The sequence below is a fragment of the Rana temporaria genome (assembly GCF_905171775.1).
Source record: "Rana temporaria chromosome 2 unlocalized genomic scaffold, aRanTem1.1 chr2h, whole genome shotgun sequence".
NCBI classification, from domain to species: domain Eukaryota; kingdom Metazoa; phylum Chordata; class Amphibia; order Anura; family Ranidae; genus Rana; species Rana temporaria.
Genome location: NW_024404413.1, coordinates 130148 through 155190, shown reverse-complemented (window position 1 = coordinate 155190; position 25043 = coordinate 130148). Strand labels below are relative to the sequence as shown.

The 25043-nt window shown below is 55.5% G+C and overlaps 1 protein-coding gene across 2 annotated transcripts in view; it reads right to left on the bottom strand.

Annotated features, from left to right (window-relative positions):
- The window catches only part of FHIP1B (FHF complex subunit HOOK interacting protein 1B), a 98739-nt gene that overhangs the window by 26922 nt on the left and 46774 nt on the right, over window positions 1–25043 (bottom strand). For both annotated transcript variants that reach the window (XM_040334111.1, XM_040334112.1), the window contains exons 3-5: window positions 19623–19844; window positions 16628–17020; window positions 2389–2547 (exon numbers count right to left, since the gene is read on the bottom strand). In XM_040334111.1, coding sequence (XP_040190045.1) covers window positions 2389–2547; window positions 16628–17020; window positions 19623–19844 — 774 coding nt within the window. The remainder of the gene's footprint in view (window positions 1–2388; window positions 2548–16627; window positions 17021–19622; window positions 19845–25043) is intronic.

Below are 25043 nucleotides of genomic sequence, written 5' to 3'. Positions count from 1 at the left end.
CCTAGGCTCCACCCACTGTTCACCTCCAGCCCAGGCCCCACCCACTTCTCACCTCCAGCCCAGACCCCACCCACTGCTCGCCTCCAGCCCAGGCTCCACCCACTGCTCGCCTCCAGCCCAGGCTCCACCCACTGCTCGCCTCCAGCCCAGGCTCCACCCACTGCTCGCCTCCAACCCAGGCTCCACCTACAGCCCAGGCTCCACCCACTGCTTGCCTCCACCACTGCTCACCTCCAGCCCAGGCTCCACCCACTGCTCACCTCCAGCCCAGGCTGCACCCACTGCTCGCCTCCAGCCCAGGCTGCACCCACTGATTGCCTCCAGCCCAGGCCCCACCCACTGCTCGTCTCCAGCCCAGGCTCCACCCACTGATCGCCTCCAGCCCAGGCTCCACCCACTGATTGCCTCCAGCCCAGGCCATACCCACTGCTCTCCTCCAGCCCAGGCCCCACCCACTGCTTACCTCCAGCCCAGGCTCCACCCACTGCTTGCCTCCAGCCCAGGCTCCACCCACTGCTTGCCTCCAGCCCAGGCCCCACCCACTGCTCGCCTCCAGCCCAGGCCCCACCCACTGCTCGCCTCTAGCCCAGGCCCCACCCACTGCTCGCCTCCAGCCCAGGCCCCCACCCACTGCTCGTCTCCAGCCCAGGCTCCACCCACTGATCGCCTCCAGCCCAGGCTCCACCCACTGATTGCCTCCAGCCCAGGCCATACCCACTGCTCGCCTCCAGCCCAGGCCCCACCCACTGCTTGCCTCCAGCCCAGGCTCCACCCACTGCTTGCCTCCAGCCCAGGCTCCACCCACTGCTTGCCTCCAGCCCAGGCTCCACCCACTGCTCGGCTCCAGCCCAGGCCCCCACCCACTGCTCGCCTCCAGCCCAGGCCCCCACCCACTGCTCGTCTCCAGCCCAGGCTCCACCCACTGATCGCCTCCAGCCCAGGCTCCACCCACTGATTGCCTCCAGCCCAGGCCATACCCACTGCTCGCCTCCAGCCCAGGCCCCACCCACTGCTTGCCTCCAGCCCAGGCCCCACCCACTGCTCGCCTCCAGCCCAGGCTCCACCCACTGCTTGCCTCCAGCCCAGGCTCCACCCACTGCTCGGCTCCAGCCCAGGCCCCACCCACTGCTCGCCTCCAGCCCAGGCCCCACCCACTGCTCTCCTCCAGCCCAGGCCCCACCCACTGCTCGCCTCCAGCCCAGGCCCCACCCACTGCTCGCCTCCAGCCCAGGCTCCACCCACTACTCGCCCCCAGCCCAGGCTCCACCCACTGCTCGCCTCCAGCCCAGGCTCCACCTCCAGCCCAGGCTCCACCCACTGCTCGGCTCCAGCCCAGGCCCCCACCCACTGCTCGCCTCCAGCCCAGGCCTCACCCACTGCTCGCCACCAGCCCAGCCTCCACCCACTGCTCGCCTCCAGCCCAGGCTCCACCCACTGCTCGCCTCCAGCCCAGGCCCCACCCACTGATCAACTCCAGCCCAGGCTCCACCCACTGATCGACTCCAGCCCAGGCTCCACCCACTGATCGACTCCAGCCCAGGCTCCACCCACTGATCGACTCCAGCCCAGGCTCAACCCACTGATCGACTTCAACCCAGGCTCCACCCACTGATCACCTCCAGCCCAGGCTCCACCCACTGCTTGCCCCCAGCGCAGGCTCCACCCACTGATCGACTCCAACCCAGGCTCCACCCACTGCTCACCTCCAGCCCAGGCTCCACCCACTGCTCGCCTCCAGCCCAGGCTGCACCCACTGCTCACCTCCAGCCCAGGCTGCACCCACTGCTCACCTCCAGCCCAGGCTCCACCCACTGCTGACCTCCAGCGCAGGCTCCACCCACTGCTTGCCCCCAGCGCAGGCTCCACCCACTGATCGACTCCAACCCAGGCTCCACCCACTGATCACCTCCAGCCCAGGCTCCACCCACTGCTTGCCTCCACCACTGCTCACCTCCAGCCCAGGCTCCACCCACTGCTCGCCTCCAGCCCAGGCTGCACCCACTGCTTGCCTCCACCACTGCTCACCTCCAGCCCAGGCTCCACCCACTGCTCGCCTCCAGCCCAGGCTGCACCCACTGCTCACCTCCAGCCCAGGCTGCACCCACTGCTCACCTCCAGCCCAGGCTCCACCCACTGCTTGCCTCCACCACTGCTCGCCTCCAGCCCAGGCTCCACCCACTGCTTGCCTCCACCACTGCTCACCTCCAGCCCAGGCTCCACCCACTGCTCGCCTCCAGCCCAGGCTGCACCCACTGCTCACCTCCAGCCCAGGCTGCACCCACTGCTCACCTCCATCCCAGGCTCCACCCACTGCTGACCTCCAGCCCTTGCACCACTGTTGACCTCCAGCCCAGGCTCCACCCACTGATGACTGCTGCAGCTACTAACCTGAGTGACGGCATTACAGAACTCCAGAGAATTCATGAAAAGGACCAAAGAGGACACCCCGATCCAGTCTTCTCTCCGCAGGAAGTGCCAGTCATCGCCACGCACCTCAATTTTACGTGGAAGAGATGAGTAGAGAGCGCTCAGCCCTGTTGCCAGGATCTGCCAACAGATAAGCAATGTCAGTTATTTGTTCCACTCTTCAAACATGGAAACAGCAGGTGTCAGACCCGGGAGTGAACACCAGAGGGCGGCATAAGTCAGGATCACAGATGTCAGGACCGGGAGTGAACACCAGGGGGCGACACAAGTCAGGATCACAGATGTCAGGACCGGGAGTGAACACCAGGGGGCGACACAAGTCAGGATCACAGGTGTCAGACCGGGAAGTGAACACCCTAGGGCGGCATAAGTCAGGATCACAGGTGTCAGACCTGAACGCCGGACTCTATACAGAGGGCGCAGAGCGGGCAGGCCGGACTCTATACAGAGGGCGCAGAGCGGGCAGGCCGGACTCTATACAGAGGGCGCAGAGCGGGCAGGCCGGACTCTATACAGAGGGCGCAGAGCGGGCAGGCCGGACTCTATACAGAGGGCACAGAGCGGGCAGGCCGGACTCTATACAGAGGGCACAGAGCGGGCAGGCCGGACTCTATACAGAGGGCACAGAGCGGGCAGGCCGGACTCTATACAGAGGGCACAGAGCGGGCAGGCCGGACTCTATACAGAGGGCACAGAGCGGGCAGGCCGGACTCTATACAGAGGGCACAGAGCGGGCAGGCCGGACTCTATACAGAGGGCACAGAGCGGGCAGGCCGGACTCTATACAGAGGGCACAGAGCGGGCAGGCCGGACTCTATACAGAGGGCACAGAGCGGGCAGGCCGGACTCTATACAGAGGGCACAGAGCGGGCAGGCCGGACTCTATACAGAGGGCACAGAGCGGGCAGGCCGGACTCTATACAGAGGGCACAGAGCGGGCAGGCCGGACTCTATACAGAGGGCACAGAGCGGGCAGGCCGGACTCTATACAGAGGGCACAGAGCGGGCAGGCCGGACTCTATACAGAGGGCACAGAGCGGGCAGGCCGGACTCTATACAGAGGGCACAGAGCGGGCAGGCCGGACTCTATACAGAGGGCACAGAGCGGGCAGGCCGGACTCTATACAGAGGGCACAGAGCGGGCAGGCCGGACTCTATACAGAGGGCACAGAGCGGGCAGGCCGGACTCTATACAGAGGGCACAGAGCGGGCAGGCCGGACTCTATACAGAGGGCACAGAGCGGGCAGGCCGGACTCTATACAGAGGGCACAGACCTGGCAGGCCGGACTCTATACAGAGGGCACAGACCCGGCAGGCCGGACTCTATACAGAGGGCACAGACCCGGCAGGCCGGACTCTATACAGAGGGCGCAGACCCGGCAGGCCGGACTCTATACAGAGGGCACAGACCCGGCAGGCCGGACTCTATACAGAGGGCACAGACCCGGCAGGCCGGACTCTATACAGAGGGCACAGACCCGGCAGGCCGGACTCTATACAGAGGGCACAGACCCGGCAGGCCGGACTCTATACAGTGGGCACAGACCCGGCAGGCCGGACTCTATACAGAGGGCACAGACCGGGCAGGCCGGACTCTATATACAGAGGGCACAGAGCGGACAGGCCGGACTCTATACAGAGGGCACAGAGCGGGCAGGCCGGACTCTATACAGAGGGCACAGAGCGGGCAGGCCGGACTCTATACAGAGGGCACAGAGCGGGCAGGCCGGACTCTATACAGAGGGCACAGAGCCGGCAGGCCGGACTCTATACAGAGGGCACAGAGCGGGCAGGCCGGACTCTATACAGAGGGCACAGAGCGGGCAGGCCGGACTCTATACAGAGGGCACAGAGCGGGCAGGCCGGACTCTATACAGAGGGCACAGAGCGGGCAGGCCGGACGCTATATACAGAGGGCACAGAGCGGGCAGGCCGGACTCTATACAGAGGGCACAGACCCGGCAGGCCGGACTCTATACAGAGGGCACAGGACTGGACAGGCCGGACTCTATACAGAGGGCACAGAGCGGGCAGGCCGGACTCTATACAGAGGGCACAGACCGGGCAGGCAGGAGACATGCACTCTATAACAGTACAGGACGGTGGCAGTACAAGGTAGAAGCAGAGCACAGGACGGGCGGAGAAGAGGAAGGATCTGGGAAGATCTGGGCTCGGGTCCAGCAGACGGCGGCTCAGGCAGGGAGGGGTCGCATTCCATAGTGGCAGCTCAGGGAGTGCCCGGGAACCGCACACAGGACATGCCAGGATGCATGAACTCCGCAGGGCAATCACAGAGCCGGGTCTACATGGAGGAAAAGGAAGAATGATTGTTACTAGGGAGATCACGTGCGCAGGCTCTCTCACTATCTGCAGAGTGGAGTGGGGATCTAGATTTCTGCTCTTCCTGCTCCACCTACACGACGCTGAAAACTATTCCTTGAGGGGGGAGGCTGATGTGGGTAAAATGACAGCGGAGGGATCAGGATGAGAGGGGTGCCATGTGGGTGCCATGTGCCCCCCCCCCCACCCTGCCAGCATCAGAGAATGACAAGGCATGCCATTTATAGGACAGCATTGTGCGGGAGGAGGAGTAGGGAGGAGTAGGGATCAGCGGGCTCAGTGTGTGCCGCGCCGCGTGCCAATCCCGTGTCCGGTTACAGCAGCGTTGGTGTAATGAATACAGAACACAAGTATTTATATTGGAAGGTGCGGAATGCGGGGGGGGGGTTCTTGTAATGGGCGGGGCCATCAGAGAGGGGGGGGGGGGGGTGGATGGATGTGGTTGTCATTCCAGGATAAGCGCAGTCTTCCCATAAATACATATCACAGGGATCAAGTGGAACGTTCTAGATCAGGGGTCTCAAACTCAAATTGCCTGAGGGCCACAAGACAAGATTCCATATCCCATGGGGGGCCGCATGCCAACTTTCACACTTCAAAAACAACAGTACTGGTGTCAGCGAGCGCATTATTAACCCTGACCACTACACTACACACTGACCACTACACTACACACTGACCACTACACTGCACACTGACCACTACACTACACACTGACCACTACACTGCACACTGACCACTACACTACACACTGACCACTACACTGCACACTGACCACTACACTACACACTGACCACTACACTGCACACTGACCACTACACTGCACACTGACCACTACACTGCACACTGACCACTACACCGCACACTGACCACTACACATCACACTGACCACTACACTGCACACTGACCACTACACTGCACACTGACCACTACACACTGACCACTACACTGCACACTGACCACTACACTACACACTGACCACTACACACTGACCACTACACTGCACACTGACCACTACACTACACACTGACCACTACACTACACACTGACCACTACACTGCACACTGACCACTACACACTGACCACTACACTGCACACTGACCACTACACTACACACTGACCACTACACACTGACCACTACACTGCACACTGACCACTACACTACACACTGACCACTACACTGCACACTGACCACTACACTGCACACTGACCACTACACTGCACACTGACCACTACACATCACACTGACCACTACACTGCACACTGACCACTACACTACACACTGACCACTACACTGCACACTGACCACTACACACTGACCACTACACTGCACACTGACCACTACACTGCACACTGACCACTACACACTGACCACTACACTGCACACTGACCACTACACTACACACTGACCACTACACACTGACCACTACACTGCACACTGACCACTACACTACACACTGACCACTACACTACACACTGACCACTACACTGCACACTGACCACTACACTGCACACTGACCACTACACTGCACACTGACCACTACACTGCACACTGACCACTACACTGCACACTGACCACTACACCGCACACTGACCACTACACATCACACTGACCACTACACTGCACACTGACCACTACACTACACACTGACCACTACACTGCACACTGACCACTACACACTGACCACTACACTGCACACTGACCACTACACTACACACTGACCACTACACACTGACCACTACACTGCACACTGACCACTACACTGCACACTGACCACTACACTACACACTGACCACTACACACTGACCACTACACTGCACACTGACCACTACACTACACACTGACCACTACACTGCACACTGACCACTACACACTGACCACTACACTGCACACTGACCACTACACTACACACTGACCACTACACACTGACCACTACACTGCACACTGACCACTACACTACACACTGACCACTACACTGCACACTGACCACTACACTGCACACTGACCACTACACTGCACACTGACCACTACACATCACACTGACCACTACACTGCACACTGACCACTACACTACACACTGACCACTACACTGCACACTGACCACTACACACTGACCACTACACTGCACACTGACCACTACACTGCACACTGACCACTACACACTGACCACTACACTGCACACTGACCACTACACTACACACTGACCACTACACACTGACCACTACACTGCACACTGACCACTACACTACACACTGACCACTACACTACACACTGACCACTACACTGCACACTGACCACTACACTGCACACTGACCACTACACTGCACACTGACCACTACACTGCACACTGACCACTACACTGCACACTGACCACTACACCGCACACTGACCACTACACATCACACTGACCACTACACTGCACACTGACCACTACACTACACACTGACCACTACACTGCACACTGACCACTACACACTGACCACTACACTGCACACTGACCACTACACTACACACTGACCACTACACACTGACCACTACACTGCACACTGACCACTACACTGCACACTGACCACTACACTGCACACTGACCACTACACACTGACCACTACACTGCACACTGACCACTACACACTGACCACTACACTGCACACTGACCACTACACTACACACTGACCACTACACACTGACCACTACACTGCACACTGACCACTACACTACACACTGACCACTACACTGCACACTGACCACTACACCGCACACTGACCACTACACTACACACTGACCACTACACTGCACACTGACCACTACACTGCACACTGACCACTACACTACACACTGACCACTACACTGCACACTGACCACTACACCGCACACTGACCACTACACACTGACCACTACACTGCACACTGACCACTACACTACACACTGACCACTACACTGCACACTGACCACTGCACACTGACCACTACACTGCACACTGACCACTACACTGCACACTGACCACTACACACTGACCACTACACTGCACACTGACCACTACACTGCACACTGACCACTACACTGCACACTGACCACTACACTGCACACTGACCACTACACTGCACACTGACCACTACACTGCACACTGACCACTACACTGCACACTGACCACTACACTGCACACTGACCACTACACTGCACACTGACCACTACACTGCACACTGACCACTACACCGCACACTGACCACTACACTACACACTGACCACTACACTGCACACTGACCACTACACTGCACACTGACCACTACACCGCACACTGACCACTACACTGCACACCGACCACTACACTGCACACTATCCACTACACTGCACACTGACCACTACACTGCACACTGACCACTACACTACACACTGACCACTACACTGCACACTGACCACTACACCGCACACTGACCACTACACCGCACACTGACCACTACACTGCACACCGACCACTACACTGCACACTATCCACTACACTGCACACTGACCACTACACACTGACCACTACACTGCACACTGACCACTACACTGCACACTGACCACTACACTGCACACTGACCACTACACACTGACCACTACACCGCACACTGACCACTACACACTGACCACTACACTGCACACTGACCACTACACCGCACACTGACCACTACACACTGACCACTACACTGCACACTGACCACTACACCGCACACTGACCACTACACACTGACCACTACACTACACACTGACCACTACACCGCACACTGACCACTACACTGCACACTGACCACTACACCGCACACTGACCACTACACTGCACACTGACCACTACACTGCACACTGACCACTACACTACACACTGACCACTACACTGCACACTGACCACTACACTACACACTGACCACTACACTACACACTGACCACTACACTACACACTGACCACTACACTGCACACTGACCACTACACTGCACACTGACCACTACACTGCACACTGACCACTACACTGCACACTGACCACTACACCGCACACTGACCACTACACTGCACACTGACCACTACACTACACACTGACCACTACACACTGACCACTACACTGCACACTGACCACTACACCGCACACTGACCACTACACACTGACCACTACACCGCACACTGACCACTACACTGCACACTGACCACTACACTACACACTGACCACTACACACTGACCACTACACTGCACACTGACCACTACACCGCACACTGACCACTACACTGCACACTGACCACTACACTGCACACTGACCACTACACTGCACACTGACCACTACACTGCACACTGACCACTACACTGCACACTGACCACTACACTACACACTGACCACTACACTGCACACTGACCACTACACTGCACACTGACCACTACACCGCACACTGACCACTACACACTGACCACTACACTGCACACTGACCACTACACTGCACACTGACCACTACACTGCACACTGACCACTACACACTGACCACTACACTGCACACTGACCACTACACTGCACACTGACCACTACACTGCACACTGACCACTACACCGCACACTGACCACTACACTGCACACTGACCACTACACTGCACACTGACCACTACACTGCACACTGACCACTACACTGCACACTGACCACTACACTACACACTGACCACTACACTACACACTGACCACTACACTGCACACTGACCACTACACCGCACACTGACCACTACACACTGACCACTACACTGCACACTGACCACTACACTGCACACTGACCACTACACTGCACACTGACCACTACACTGCACACTGACCACTACACTGCACACTGACCACTACACTGCACACTGACCACTACACCGCACACTGACCACTACACCGCACACTGACCACTACACCGCACACTGACCACTACACTGCACACTGACCACTACACTGCACACTGACCACTACACTGCACACTGACCACTACACTGCACACTGACCACTACACTGCACACTGACCACTACACTGCACACTGACCACTACACTGCACACTGACCACTACACATCACACTGACCACTACACTGCACACTGACCACTACACTGCACACTGACCACTACACTGCACACTGACCACTACACTGCACACTGACCACTACACTGCACACTGACCACTACACTACACACTGACCACTACACTACACACTGACCACTACACTGCACACTGACCACTACACATCACACTGACCACTACACTGCACACTGACCACTACACTGCACACTGACCACTACACTACACACTGACCACTACACTGCACACTGACCACTACACTGCACACTGACCACTACACTACACACTGACCACTACACTGCACACTGACCACTACACTGCACACTGACCACTACACTGCACACTGACCACTACACTGACCACTACACTGCACACTGACCACTACACTGCACACTGACCACTACACATCACACTGACCACTACACTGCACACTGACCACTACACTGCACACTGACCACTACACTGCACACTGACCACTACACTGCACACTGACCACTACACTGCACACTGACCACTACACCGCACACTGACCACTACACTGCACACTGACCACTACACTGCACACTGACCACTACACATCACACTGACCACTACACTGCACACTGACCACTACACATCACACTGACCACTACACTGCACACTGACCACTCACCATCAAGGTACAGCACATAGGGGTACAGCACAACAGGCCACATCAGGGTGCACGGCACATCAGGGCAGGGCATATCAGGACAGGGCACATGGCACAGTGCAGGACATGGCACATCAGGGCACAGCACATCAGGACAGGGCATATCAGGGTACAGGGCACATGAAACAGCACATCAGGGTACAAAGCCCAGCACATCAAGGTACATGGGGCACATGGCACAATCAGGGCACATGGGGCACAATCAGGGCACATGGGGCACAATCAGGGCACATGAGAGCATATTAGGGCACATGAGAGCATATTAGGGCACAATCAGGGAACATGGGGCACATGAAAGCACATCAGGACAGGGCACATCAGGGTACAGGACATGGCACATCAGGGCACAGCACATCAGGACAGGGCACATCAGGGTACAGGGCACATGAAACAGCACATCAGGGTACAAAGCCCAGCACATCAGGGTACCCCATGTACCCTGATGTGCTGGGCTTTGTACCCTGATGTGCTGTTTCATGTGCCCTGTACCCTGATGTGCCATGTGCCCTGATGTGCTGTTGCATGTGCCCTGTACCCTGATGTGCCATGTCCTGATGTGCTGTGCCATGTCCTGTACCCTGATGTGCCATGTGCCTTGTCCTGATGTGCTGTGCCCCATGTGCCCTGATGTGCTCTCATGTGCCCCATGTTCCCTGGTGTGCCCCATGTTCCCTGGTATGCCCCATGTTACCTGATTGTGCCCTGATGTGCTCTCATGTGCCCCATGGCACATCAGGGTACATGGGCCACATCAGGGCACAATCAGAGCACATGGGGCACATCAGGGCACAATCAGGGCACATGGGGCACATCAGGGAACATGGGGCACATGAGAGCACATCAGGGCACATGGGGCACAGCACATCAGGACAGGGCACATGGCACATCAGGGTACAGGGTACCCTGATGTACAGAGCCCAGCACATCAGGGTACATGAGACACATGAGGGTACATGGGGCACATCAGGGCACATGAGAGCACATCAGGGCACATGGGAGCACATCAGGGCACATGGGAGCACATCAGGGCACATGGGGGCACATCAGGGCACATGGGAGCACATCAGGGCACATGGGGGCACATCAGGGCACATGGGGGCACATCAGGGCACATGGGGGCACATCAGGGCACATGAGAGCACATCAGGGCACAATCCGGTCACATGAAGGCACATCAGGACACATGAGAGCACATGAGAGCACATGAGGGCACAATCAGGTCACAATCAGGTCACATGAAGGCACATCAGAGCACATCAGGGCACAGGTCAGCATTTACTTGTTGTTTTCTTCAAAGGCAGAGTAGCGCAGGAAGCGTCTGTCATAAGTTCACTTGTCTCTCATGTCACACTGCTACTCCCCGGCGGCCCCTCCTCTCTTCTCGTCCATCTCAGATGATGTCACAAGCAAATGGGGATGGACGAGAAGAGAGGAGGGGCCGCCGGGGAGTAGCAGTGTGACATGAGAGACAAGTGAACTTATGACAGACGCTTCCTGCGCTACTCTTCATGCACCTCGATCTACACTTCCACGGCACCCGCCCTGCCCGCGGGCCATTTAAAACTAGTCCGCGGGCCGCAAATGGCCCTCGGGCCGGTACTTTGAGACCCCTGTTCTAGAAGTAGATATTATTACCGATCTATGCTGGGGATTGGATACAAATTACATGTGTGTGATTGGGGGGGGGGGGGGCAGAGGAAAGATCAATGTGTAATCAAGAAGCAGGATACATGGGGGAGACCAATGTGTGTGCTGGGAGAGGGATACAGGAAGGGACCAATGCGTGTGCTGGGAGTGGGATACAGGGAGGGACCAATGTGTGTGCCGGGAGAGGGATACAGGAAGGGACCAATGTGTGTGCCGGGAGAGGGATACAGGGAGAGACCAATGTGTGTGCTGGGAGAGGGATACAGGGGGAGACCAATGTGTGTGCTGGGAGAGGGATACAGGGGGAGACCAATGTGTGTGCTGGGAGAGGGATACAGGGGGAGACCAATGTGTGTGCTGGGAGAGGGATACAGGGAGAGACCAATGTGTGTGTTGGGAGAGGGATACAGGGAGAGACCAATGTGTGTGCTGGTGGAGGGATACATGGGGGAGACCAATGTGTGTGCTGGGAGAGGGATACAGGGAGAGACCAATGTGTGTGCTGGGAGAGGGATACAGGGGGAGACCAATGTGTGTGCTGGGAGAGGGATACAGGGAGAGACCAATGTGTGTGTTGGGAGAGGGATACAGGGAGAGACCAATGTGTGTGCTGGTGGAGGGATACATGGGGGAGACCATGTATGGAGGGAGGAGGAGGAGTATGGAGGGGAGGAGGGGGAGGAGGGAGGAGGGAGGGAGGGAGGGAGGATGAACGTGATGGACTCACCGTGACTCTACACCTCTCAGATCATTTCCCTCCCAACACTTGAGGAGGATTAAGGACTCCACGGATCAGGTTTCCCATCACACACACACACGGCAGACAGCTGGCTGAGTGTCCGCCCCGCGCCCCGCACACCATGAATGTATATTTATATAGAATCACATGTTTTGTCTCTCGGGATTTATATATTAAAATAAAACCTCCAGCCTGGTGAGAGACGGAGGATACAGGCGATGGAGTCCGTCTCACAATCACACCCAGGGACACCAGACAGCGGTCTCTGACCCGTGTCCAATCACCGTACAAATTGTGCCGCCTCCACCTCATTCTTTCTATGTTTATCTCTGGACTTAACTATTGCAATTCCCTCCTCTTTGGCCGACCTCTACACAGGCTACCCCCGACCCCCCGCTCCGTCCATCATGAATGCCGCTGCTGTACTCATCTACCATAGCCAACCGCCCAGTTTCCACCCCTCTCTACTGGCCACCGCTCCTCTCTACCAATCCCTCCACTGGCCTCCACGCCTGTCTACCAATCCCTCCACTGGCCTCTGCTCAGTGGCCTCCACCCCTCTCTACCAATCCCTCTACTGGCCTCTGCCCCTCTCTACCAATCCCTCTACTGGCCTCCACCCCTCTCTACCAATCCCTCCACTGGCCTCTGCTCAGTGGCCTCCACCCCTCTCTACCAATCCCTCCACTGGCCTCTGCTCAGTGTCCTCCACCCCTCTCTACCAATCCATCCAATGGCCTCCACCCCTCTCTACCAATCCCTCCAATGGCCTCTGCTCAGTGTCCTCTACCCCTCTCTACCAATCCCTCTACTGGCCTCCACCCCTCTCTACCAATCCCTCCACTGGCCTCTGCTTATTGTCCTCCGCCCCTCTCTACCAATCCCTCCACTGGCCTCTGCTCAGTGTCCTCCGCCCCTCTCTACCAATTACTCCACTGGTCTCTGCTCAGTGTCCTCCACCCCTCTCTACCAATCCCTCCACTGGCCTCCACTCCTCTCTACCAATCCCTCCACTGGCGTCTGCGTAGTGTCCTCCGCCCCTCTCTACCAATTACTCTAATGGCCTCCACCCCTCTCTACCAATCCCTCCAATGGCCTCCACCCCTCTCTACCAATCCCTCCAATGGCCTCCACCCCTCTCTACCAATCCCTCCAATGGCCTCCACCCCTCTCTACCAATCCCTCCAATGGCCTCCACCCCTCTCTACCAATCCCTCTCTACTGGCCTCCACCCCTCTCTACCAATCCCTCCACTGGCGTCTGCGTAGTGTCCTCCGCCCCTCTCTACCAATTACTCTAATGGCCTCCACCCCTCTCTACCAATTACTCTAATGGCCTCCACCCCTCTCTACCAATCCCTCCAATGGCCTCCACCCCTCTCTACCAATCCCTCCAATGGCCTCCACCCCTCTCTACCAATCCCTCCAATGGCCTCCACCCCTCTCTACCAATCCCTCCACTAACCTCTGCTTAGTGTCCTCCGCCCCTCTCTACCAATTACTCCACTGGTCTCTGCTCAGTGTCCTCCACACCTCTCTACCAATCCCTCCACTGGCCTCTGCTCAGTGTCCTCCACCCCTCTCTACCAGTCCCTACAAATGGCCTCCACCCCTCTCTACCAATCTCTCCACTGGCCACTGTTTAGTGTCCTCCGCCCCTCTCTACCCATTACTCCACTGGTCTCTGCTCAGTGTCCTCCACCCCTCTCTACCAATCTCTCTACTGGCCTCCGCCCCCTCTACCAATTACTCCACTGGTCTCTGCTCAGTGTCCTCCACCCCTCTCTACCAATCCCTCCACTGGCCTCCACGCCTCTCTACCAATCCCTCCACTGGCCTCTGCTCAGTGTCCTCCACCCCTCTCTATCAATCCCTCCACTGGCCTCTCTACCAATTACTCCACTGGTCTCTGCTCAGTGTCCTCCACCCCTCTCTACCAATCCCTCTACTGGCCTCCACGCCTCTCTACCAATCCCTCCACTGGCCTCTGCTCAGTGTCCTCCACCCCTCTCTATCAATCCCTCCACTGGCCTCCACGCCTCTCTACCAATCCCTCCACTGGTCTCTGCTCAGTGTCCTCCACCCCTCTCTACCAATCCCTCCAATGGCCTCCACCCCTCTCTACCAATCCCTCCAATGGCCTCCACCCCTCTCTACCAATCCCTCTCTACTGGCCTCCACCCCTCTCTACCAATCCCTCCACTGGCGTCTGCGTAGTGTCCTCCGCCCCTCTCTACCAATTACTCTAATGGCCTCCACCCCTCTCTACCAATTACTCTAATGGCCTCCACCCCTCTCTACCAATCCCTCCAATGGCCTCCACCCCTCTCTACCAATCCCTCCAATGGCCTCCACCCCTCTCTACCAATCCCTCCAATGGCCTCCACCCCTCTCTACCAATCCCTCCACTAACCTCTGCTTAGTGTCCTCCGCCCCTCTCTACCAATTACTCCACTGGTCTCTGCTCAGTGTCCTCCACACCTCTCTACCAATCCCTCCACTGGCCTCTGCTCAGTGTCCTCCACCCCTCTCTACCAGTCCCTACAAATGGCCTCCACCCCTCTCTACCAATCTCTCCACTGGCCACTGTTTAGTGTCCTCCGCCCCTCTCTACCCATTACTCCACTGGTCTCTGCTCAGTGTCCTCCACCCCTCTCTACCAATCTCTCTACTGGCCTCCGCCCCCTCTACCAATTACTCCACTGGTCTCTGCTCAGTGTCCTCCACCCCTCTCTACCAATCCCTCCACTGGCCTCCACGCCTCTCTACCAATCCCTCCACTGGCCTCTGCTCAGTGTCCTCCACCCCTCTCTATCAATCCCTCCACTGGCCTCTCTACCAATTACTCCACTGGTCTCTGCTCAGTGTCCTCCACCCCTCTCTACCAATCCCTCTACTGGCCTCCACGCCTCTCTACCAATCCCTCCACTGGCCTCTGCTCAGTGTCCTCCACCCCTCTCTATCAATCCCTCCACTGGCCTCCACGCCTCTCTACCAATCCCTCCACTGGTCTCTGCTCAGTGTCCTCCACCCCTCTCTACCAATCCCTCCAATGGCCTCCACCCCTCTCTGCCAATCCCTCCAATGGCCTCCACCCCTCTCTGCCAATCCCTCCACTGGTCTCTGCTCAGTGTCTTCTATCCCTTCTCTACCAAACCACTAGAGCGTGGGGGTGCAGAAGCTGCGGAGACCACTCTAGCTGAGGGAAGGAGTGGAGGATCAGGTCAGTAAATCTTCCTTTAGGCTGCTTTCAGACCGATGCGTTGCGTTTTGACTGCACCCCCGGAGAAGCGCAGTGTACCTGTGGGGTTCGGTGCGGGTTAGCAGCGCGTTCCAAAAGAGTTCTATTAGGTCCAGAGGTCTTTCTGAAAGTCCACCAAAAACTCCAGCATGCTGCATCATTGGTGCGCTTTCAGAAAGCGCAACCAAACTGCAAGACCTAATAGAACTCTATGAGAAAGTGCCGCTAACCTGCGCTAAACCCGCGCGTAATGTGGTGTGGTCAAACCGTACCACATCAGTCTGAAGGAAGTCTTGTTGTTCCCAAGCAATTAACCCCTGCAGTGTGGGCACAGCTCATTTTTTTATTTCCTCGGAGTTGGGCTTTAAGTGAAAAAAATGCTTGCTCTTGTGTGGTAACCTCTGAACTAGCATAGTGAATATGCACCGCACACAGAAGGGCCCCAAAGTTTCCGAAGAAGCAGGTTACAGGTACTCACGGGGCAGAAGAAAGAGTTCTCGGTGATGTATCGGGCCATGGTGGGGTTATCAGAAGACATGGCCATGATGAGAAGCAGAGCATCCCGCGCCTGCTGACCAATGACCCCCTCGTGGTGGATGAAGGGGACCAGAAGGGAGAAGATCAGGAGGTTGGCTGGACCGTCTTGCCCGGTGGAATCTTGGAAGAAAAGCTCCAGGGTAGAGGGCTCCCGGGCCAGGGAGACGCAGAGTTGGTTCAGCAGCAGCACCAAGTTGTTTTCCAGTACGGGCGAGGCGGGCCCGGGAGAGAAAGTGCCGAGGAGGGTGACCAGGGGCCGCAGGACAGGCTGGTAGCGGAGGAGCGGTTGGTGGGATTGGCTGATCAGCATCTCAAACAGCTTCAACTGTTCCACCTAGGATTAGGGAAGAGAGAGAAGGACCATTAGAATACAGGAACAGAATGGTAAGACCCCCTAAAAACACCAACACAAAGAAAAAGGCAGTGGCAGTAAAAGGGGTAACATTTTTACAGTTTTGTGTTTCTTTTATATTTAATTTTGATCATATTGCAGAGTTCCGTTTTCACTTTGATATAAAAGTGGAGTTCCACCCAAAAATGGAACTTCCGTTTTTTCGGAATCCCCCCCCCCCCCCCCCCCCCTCTGGTGTCACATTTGGTACCTTTCAGGGGGGAGCAAATACATGTCTAAATTCAGGTATTTTGCTCCCACTTACGGGCATGGATAGTCGAGACACCTGCGGGTATCTACGCCACTTCTGGGCATGGATAGCAGAGACATACGCGGGTATCTACGCCACTTCCGGGGAAGGATAGCCGAGAAACCCGCGGGTATCTACGCCACTTCTGGGCATGGATAGCCAAGACACACGCGGGTATCTTCACCACTTCCGGGCATGGATAGCCGAGACATACGCGGGTATCTACGCCACTTCCGGTAATGGATAGCCGAGACACACGCAGATATCTACACCACTTCCGGGCATGGATAGCCGAGACACATGCGGGTATCTACGCCACTTACAGTAATGAATAGCCGAGACACACGCGGGTATCTACGCCACTTCCTGGCATGGATAGCCGAGACATACGCGGGTATCTACGCCACTTCCGGGCATGGATAGCCGCGAGACACGCGGGCATCTACGCCACTTCCGGGCATGGATAGCCGAGACACCCGCGGGCATCTACGCCACTTCCGGGCATGGATAGCCGAGACACCCGCGGGTATTTACACCAATTCCGGGCATGGATAGCCGAGACACCCGCGGGTATCTACGCCACTTCTGGGGAAGGATAGCAGAGACACCCACGGGTATCTACGCCACTTCTGGGGAAGGATAGCCGAGACACGCGGGTATCTACACCACTTCCGGGCATGGATAGCCGAGACACCCGCGGGTATCTACACCAATTCCGGGCATGGATAGCCGAGACACCCGCGGGTATCTACACCAATTCCGGGCATGGATAGCCGAGACACCCGCGGGTATCTACGCCACTTCCGGGCATGGAGAGCCGAGACACCCGCATGTATCTACGCCACTTCCGGGCATGGAGAGCCGAGACATACGCAGGTATCGACGCCACTTCCAGTGCCTTCTCCGTCCCCCCGCTGTCTTCTGGGAAACACAGAAGACAGCAGGGACCAGTGGGATTGCGTATTCGCAGTAGGGAACCAGACTGAAGCCCCAAGGCTTCACTTCCTAATTCCCTTACCGAAAAAGGCAGCACATCTACCCGAGAGCCGAGGGACAGATCAGCTTCGGGTGCCCACATCGCGGGCGCCCTGGACAGGCAAGTGTCCTTGTTTTAAAAGTCAGCAGCTGCAGTATTTAAAAAAAAAAAAAAAAAATGGCACGCCAGAATGGCAGAATCTTGTGCGCATGCACGGGATGACGTCATTCCCTGACCAGCCAATCAACAGAACGCCCAGAACTTGGACCATCGCATGAGATCAGTCAAGTTCCAGAGGACACCTGGACCGTCGCATGAGATCAGTCAAGTTCCAGAGGACGCCCAGACCTGGACCATCGCATGAGATCAGTCAAGTTCCAGAGGACGCCCAGACCTTGGAGCATCGCATGAGATCAGTCAAGTTCCAGAGGACGCCCAGACCTGGACCATCGCATGAGATCAGTCAAGTTCCAGAGGACGCCCAGACCTTGGACCATTGCATGAGATCAGTCAAGTTCCAGAGGACGCCCAGACCTAGACGGTCGCATGAGCTCAGTCAAGTTCCAGAGGACGCCCAGACCTGGACCGTCGCATGAGATCAGTCAAGTTCCAGAGGACGCCCAGACCATCGCATGAGATCAGTCAAGTTCCAGAGGACGCCCAGACCTTGGAGCATCGCATGAGATCAGTCAAGTTCCAGAGGACACCCAGACCTGGACCATCGCATGAGATCAGTCAAGTTCCAGAGGATGCCCAGACCTTGGACCATCGCATGAGATCAGTCAAGTTCCAAAGGACGCCCAGACCTGGACCATCGCATGAGATCAGCCAAGTTCCAGAGGACGCCCAGACCTGGACCATCGCATGAGATCAGGCAAGTTCCAGAGGATGCCCAGACCTTGGAGCATCGCATGAGATCAGTCAAGTTCCAGAGGACGCCCAGACCTTGGAGCATCGCATGAGATCAGTCAAGTTCCAGAGGACGCCCAGACCTGGACCATCGCATGAGATCAGTCAAGTTCCAGAGGACGCCCAGACCTTTGACCATCGCATGAGATCAGTCAAGTTCCAGAGGACGCCCAGACCTTTGACCATCGCATGAGATCAGTCAAGTTCCAGAGGACGCCCAGACCCGGACCATCGCATGAGATCAGTCAAGTTCCAGAGGACGCCCAGACCTAGACCATCGCATGAGATCAGTCAAGTTCCAGAGGACGCCCAGACCATCGCATGAGATCAGTCAAGTTCCAGAGGACGCCCAGACCCGGACCATCGCATGAGATCAGTCACGTTTCCAGAGGACGTATGAGATCAGTCACCTTTTTCTCCTCAGTGAAGTCCCTGTGTAAGTGCCAGTGGAGGAGCTTCTCCAGAATGCCCTCAGATGCCACGTAGGTCAGGATGGGTCCCGGTCCCTCCCCGTCTCGCGGTCGCTCCTCCGCTAAAAGGCTCAGCATCTGGTAGGTGTTGTTCCGCACGCAGCTCATATCATCTGTCGTCACATCCGCTGAGGACGCCCGGCGCTCCAGAATCCTCAGAACCTGGAAGATGAAGAAACACAGTGTGATACCCTTGATGATCCAAGACAGGGGGGGTCTCCAAATTATCCAAAGGGCCAGCTTACGGTCTTTCAGACTGTAGGGGGGGCTGGACTGTGACCAGTGGGAGTAGAAAATGTCCGAAAATGCCCGAGTGTCAGTGGGAGTCCTCGACAGGTAATCGTTAGTGGATTGGCTTTCCCGGCTGGTTGCTTGGCAACCAGCAACGCCAACCCGATTCCTCCGATCGGGCGCATCTGCTCAATGCACGATCAATACACAAAGTGGTATCAGTGGGAGGAATAGTGTCCCATCATTGGTGTCAGTGGGAGGAATAGTGTCCCATCATTGGTGTCAGTGGGAGGAATAGTGTCCCATCATTGGTATCAGTGGGGGGAATAGTGCCCCATCATTGGTGTCAGTGGGAGGAATAGTGTCCCATCATTGGTGTCAGTGGGAGGAATAGTGTCCCATCATTGGTGTCAGTGGGAGGAATAGTGTCCCATCATTGGTATCAGTGGGAGGAATAGTGTCCCATCATTGGTATCAGTGGGAGGAATAGTGTCCCATCATTGGTGTCAGTGGAAGGAATAGTGTCCCATCATTGGTGTCAGTGGGAGGAATAGTGTCCCATCATTGGTGTCAGTGGGAGGAATAGTGTCCCATCATTGGTATCAGTAGGAGGAATAGCTCCCCATCATTGGTGTCAGTGGGAGGAATAGTGCCCCATCACTGGTGTCAGTGGGAGGAATAGTGTCCCATCATTGGTGTCAGTGGGAGGAATAGTGTCCCATCATTGGTGTCAGTGGGAGGAATAGTGTCCCATCATTGGTGTCAGTGGGAGGAATAGTGTCCCATCATTGGTTTCAGTGAGAGGAATAGTGCCCCATCATAGGTGTCAGTGAGAGGAATAGTGTCCCATCATTGGTGTCAGTGGGAGGAATAAAGAGATTTTTAATACAGCTTACCTGTAAAATCTTTTTCTTGGAGTACATCACGGGACACAGAGCGGCATTCATTACTATATGGGTTATATGGAGTACCTTCAGGTGTAGACACTGGCAATCTCAAACAGGAAATGCCCCTCCCTATATAACCCCCTCCCATAGGAGGAGTACCTCAGTTTTGTAGCAAGCAGTATGCCTCCCAAAATGGTCCTCAAAAAAGAGGGGTGGGAGCTCTGTGTCCCGTGATGTACTCCAAGAAAAAGATTTTACAGGTAAGCTGTATTAAAAATCTCTTTTTCTTTATCGTACATCACGGGACACAGAGCGGCATTCATTACTATATGGGATGTCCCAAAGCAATGCTTACAATGAGGGGAGGGAGAACATCTCCAAGACAAAAGGATTTAATTTAGAGATATACTCAAATCATAATAAATCCAACTTAGTTGAGAAAAATAAAATTTTTAAATTTAACTCGAACAAGAGGAGCCCCCGGAATCCGAGGGTCTCAAACTGCAGCCTGCAGCACTGCCTGCCCGAAGGCAGTATCAGTATTCCTTCTTACGTCCAACTTGTAGAATTTTGTAAACGTGTGGACAGAAGACCAGGTTGCCGCCTTGCAAACTTGAGCCATAGAGATCTGGTGGTGTGCTGCCCAGGAGGCGCCCATGGCTCTAGTAGAATGAGCCTTTAATGATACTGGAGGAGGCAACCCTTTCAAGCCGTAGGCCTGAGTGATTAATTGCTTAATCCACCTAGAAATGGTGGACTTTGCAGCTGCCTGCCCCTTCTTGGGCCCATCCGGTAGAATGAACAGCACATCTGTCTTCCGGATCTTCTTTGTAGCTTTAAGATAGGCCTTCATGGCCCTGACAATATCCAAGGTATGCAGCAACCCTTCCTTTCTGGAAGTAGGTTTAGGGAAGAAGGATGGTAATACCAAATCCTGGTTCAAATGAAAACTGGATATGACCTTCGGAAGGAAGGAAGGATGAGGGCGGAGAACGACCCTGTCCTTATGAAAAACAAGATATGGTTCCTTACAGGATAAGGCTGCCAGCTCCGAAACTCTTCTTGCGGAAACTATGGCAACCAAAAATACTAACTTCCTTGTCAGTAGAACCAAAGGAATATCAGCCAACGGCTCAAACGGTTGTTTCTGTAAACTTGACAGAACAAGATTTAAATCCCACGGACAAAGCGGGGATTTAACTGGAGGTCTAATACGTAAGACCCCTTGAAGGAAGGTCTTAACCAGCGAGTGGGTGGCCAGCGGCCGCTGAAACCACACTGACAGAGCAGAAATCTGTCCTTTGATTGTGCTTAATGCCAATCCTTTATCCACTCCTAGCTGGAGAAAACTTAATACTCTATCGATGGTAAATTTGCGAGAAAGCCATCGCTTGGACTCACACCAGCCTACATAGGCCTTCCAGACCCTGTAATAAATCACCCTAGAGACCGGTTTCCTGGCTCTGATTAGGGTAGAGATTACTTTCTGAGACAGACCTCTACCCCTGAGAATCAGGGATTCAGCTTCCAGGCCGTCAAATTTAGATGCCGTAAGGCAGGGTGGAGGATCGGACCTTGCGATAGCAGGTCTGGCCGTAGAGGAAGAGTCCAAGGGTCTCCCACTACCATCCTTAAGATTAGTGAGTACCATGCCCTTCTGGGCCATGCTGGAGCTACCAGGATGACTGGTATGTGCTCCACCCAGATCCTGCGCAGCAGGCGGGGTAGTAACTGGAGCGGGGGAAACGCATAAAGAAGTTTGAACTGATGCCAAGGGCAAACCAACGCATCGGTTCCGCAGGCCATCGGATCCCTTGAGCGGGACATGAACCTGTCTAGTTTCTTGTTGAGTCTCGATGCCATGATATCCACGTCCGGCACTCCCCATCTTTGGCAGAGTGCTTGAAAGACTAGTGGATGCAGAGACCATTCCCCCGGCCATAGAGTCTGGCGGCTTAAGAAGTCCGCCTGAAAGTTGTCCACTCCTGGAATGAATATTGCCGATATGCAGGGCACATGAGCCTCTGCCCATAGAAGAATCAAGCTCACCTCTCTCTGAGCGGCTTGACTCCTGGTTCCCCCTTGGTGATTTATGTGTGCCACGGCCGTGGCATTGTCTGATTGAATTCTCACCGGGAACCCCTGCAATTTTGACGTCCAAGCCCTGAGGGCTAGTCGAGCAGCTCTGAGCTCCAAGATGTTGATGGGCAACTGCTTCTCTGGCTTTGCCCAAGTACCTTGGCGAGTGCAACCATCCAAAATTGCTCCCCAGCCCGTCAGGCTGGCGTCTGTGGTCACTATCTTCCAAGCCACTGGGCTGAAAGACCTCCCCTTCAGTAGATTCTGAGGGTCTAACCACCAACACAGACTTTGTCGGACTCTTGATGAGAGCGGCAACGGGATATCCAAGGCCTGTGGCCTTCTGCTCCATGCTGACAGGATGGCTGCCTGTAGGATGCGAGTGTGGCTCTGGGCGTATGGTACCGCCTCGAATGTGGCCACCATCTTGCCTAGTAACCTCATACATAGGCGAATAGTCGGTTCTTTCTTGCTTAGAACCAGTAGGATTAATTCCTTGATGGCTTTTACCTTCCTCAGAGGTAGGAACACTCCTTGTTGTTCTGTGTCTAATCTCATGCCGAGATATTCCAACTGCTTTGTGGGCTGGAAAGCTGACTTTTCTCGATTTAGGACCCAGCCGAACCTCTCGAGGTATTGGACCGTGAGGGCCACTGCTCGCTCCAAGCCGGGAGACGAGTGATCTATGACTAGGAGGTCGTCCAGGTATGCTAGGATCGTGACCCCTTGGATCCTTAGTTTGGCTAGGATTGGAGCTAGGACCTTCGTGAACACCCGGGGGGCCGTAGCCAACCCGAAGGGAAGCGCCACGAATTGGAAGTGACGCGAAGCCACCATGAAGCGTAGATATCTTTGATGTGGCTGATAAATTGGAACATGAAGGTAGGCATCCTTTATGTCTATGGACGCCATGAAGTCGTCCTTCTGGAGTGTGGCAGCTGCTGACCGCACGGATTCCATCCGAAATGAGCGGATCTTTAGATATGCATTTACCATCTTTAGGTCCAAAATTGGCCTGACATCTCCATTGGATTTTGGGATGATGAATAGGTTGGAGTAGAAACCCAGCCCCTGTTCCAGGACTGGTACCTCTACTATTACTTCCTGGGAAAGTAGATGATCTAATGCCGATCTTAATGCGGCTCCCTTTTCCGGATCGTTTGGAATCCTCGACTTCTGGAAATGAGGAGGAGGAAACCTTAGGAAATCTAATTTGTAGCCTGTGGCCACGGAAGACCGTACCCACTCGTCGGGAATGCTGGCTTCCCAAATCTCTGAAAAGAGTCGCAGCCTTCCCCCCACCTTCGTGGGTGGGGGCGCCCCTTCATAAGGTTGGCTTGGGGGCTGGTTTTGCTGGTTTGCGAAACCACTGCCTTTTGCCTCTAACAGCCTGTCCTTGTGATCTGCTGTTGAAGCCGAAGTTTGCTTTTGCAGGAGGCCGTCGATACTGCTTGGCATTAGAGGGCCCCTGCCCAGGGGAATACTGTCGTTTAAACGCAGGTCCCTGAACCTTCTTCTTAGTTGGCAAGAGAGTACTCTTGCCGTTTGAAATGGTCTGAATGTATTTATCTAGGTCTTCTCCGAAGAGTCGTCCTCCATGGAAGGGGAACCCTACCAGGAGCTTCTTGCATGGGGGCTCAGCCTCCCAGCTTTTTAACCATAAGAGTCTTCTCATATGGATAAGGGATAACGATAAACGTGACGCTTGCTGGATAGAATCCTTGATTGCGTCTACCGTAAAACATATGGCCTTAGGGACATCCGAAAATTTTTCTGCCTGCTGGGCCGGAATAAGTTTAAGCATCTGCTTAAATTGATCCGATAATGCTTGAGCGACCCCAATCGCAGCCACAGCTGGCTGTACTACTGCCCCTGCAGTAGTTCTTAAGTAGTGCTTCCAAGCGCTTATCAACTGGATCCTTGAACACCTGTATGTTTTCTACAGGGCATGTTAACGATCTGTTAACACATGAGATGGCTGCGTCCACTGCAGGAGTAGCCCATCTTTTGGAAAAATTTTCTTCCATAGGATATAGGACAGAGAACCTTTTAGGTGGTAAGAAGATCTTATCTGGCTTGTTCCAATCTTGGAACAAAATTCCCTCTAATAGAGGATGGATCGGAAACACAGCATTGCTTTGAGGCGCCCTCAGTGAGCCCAAAG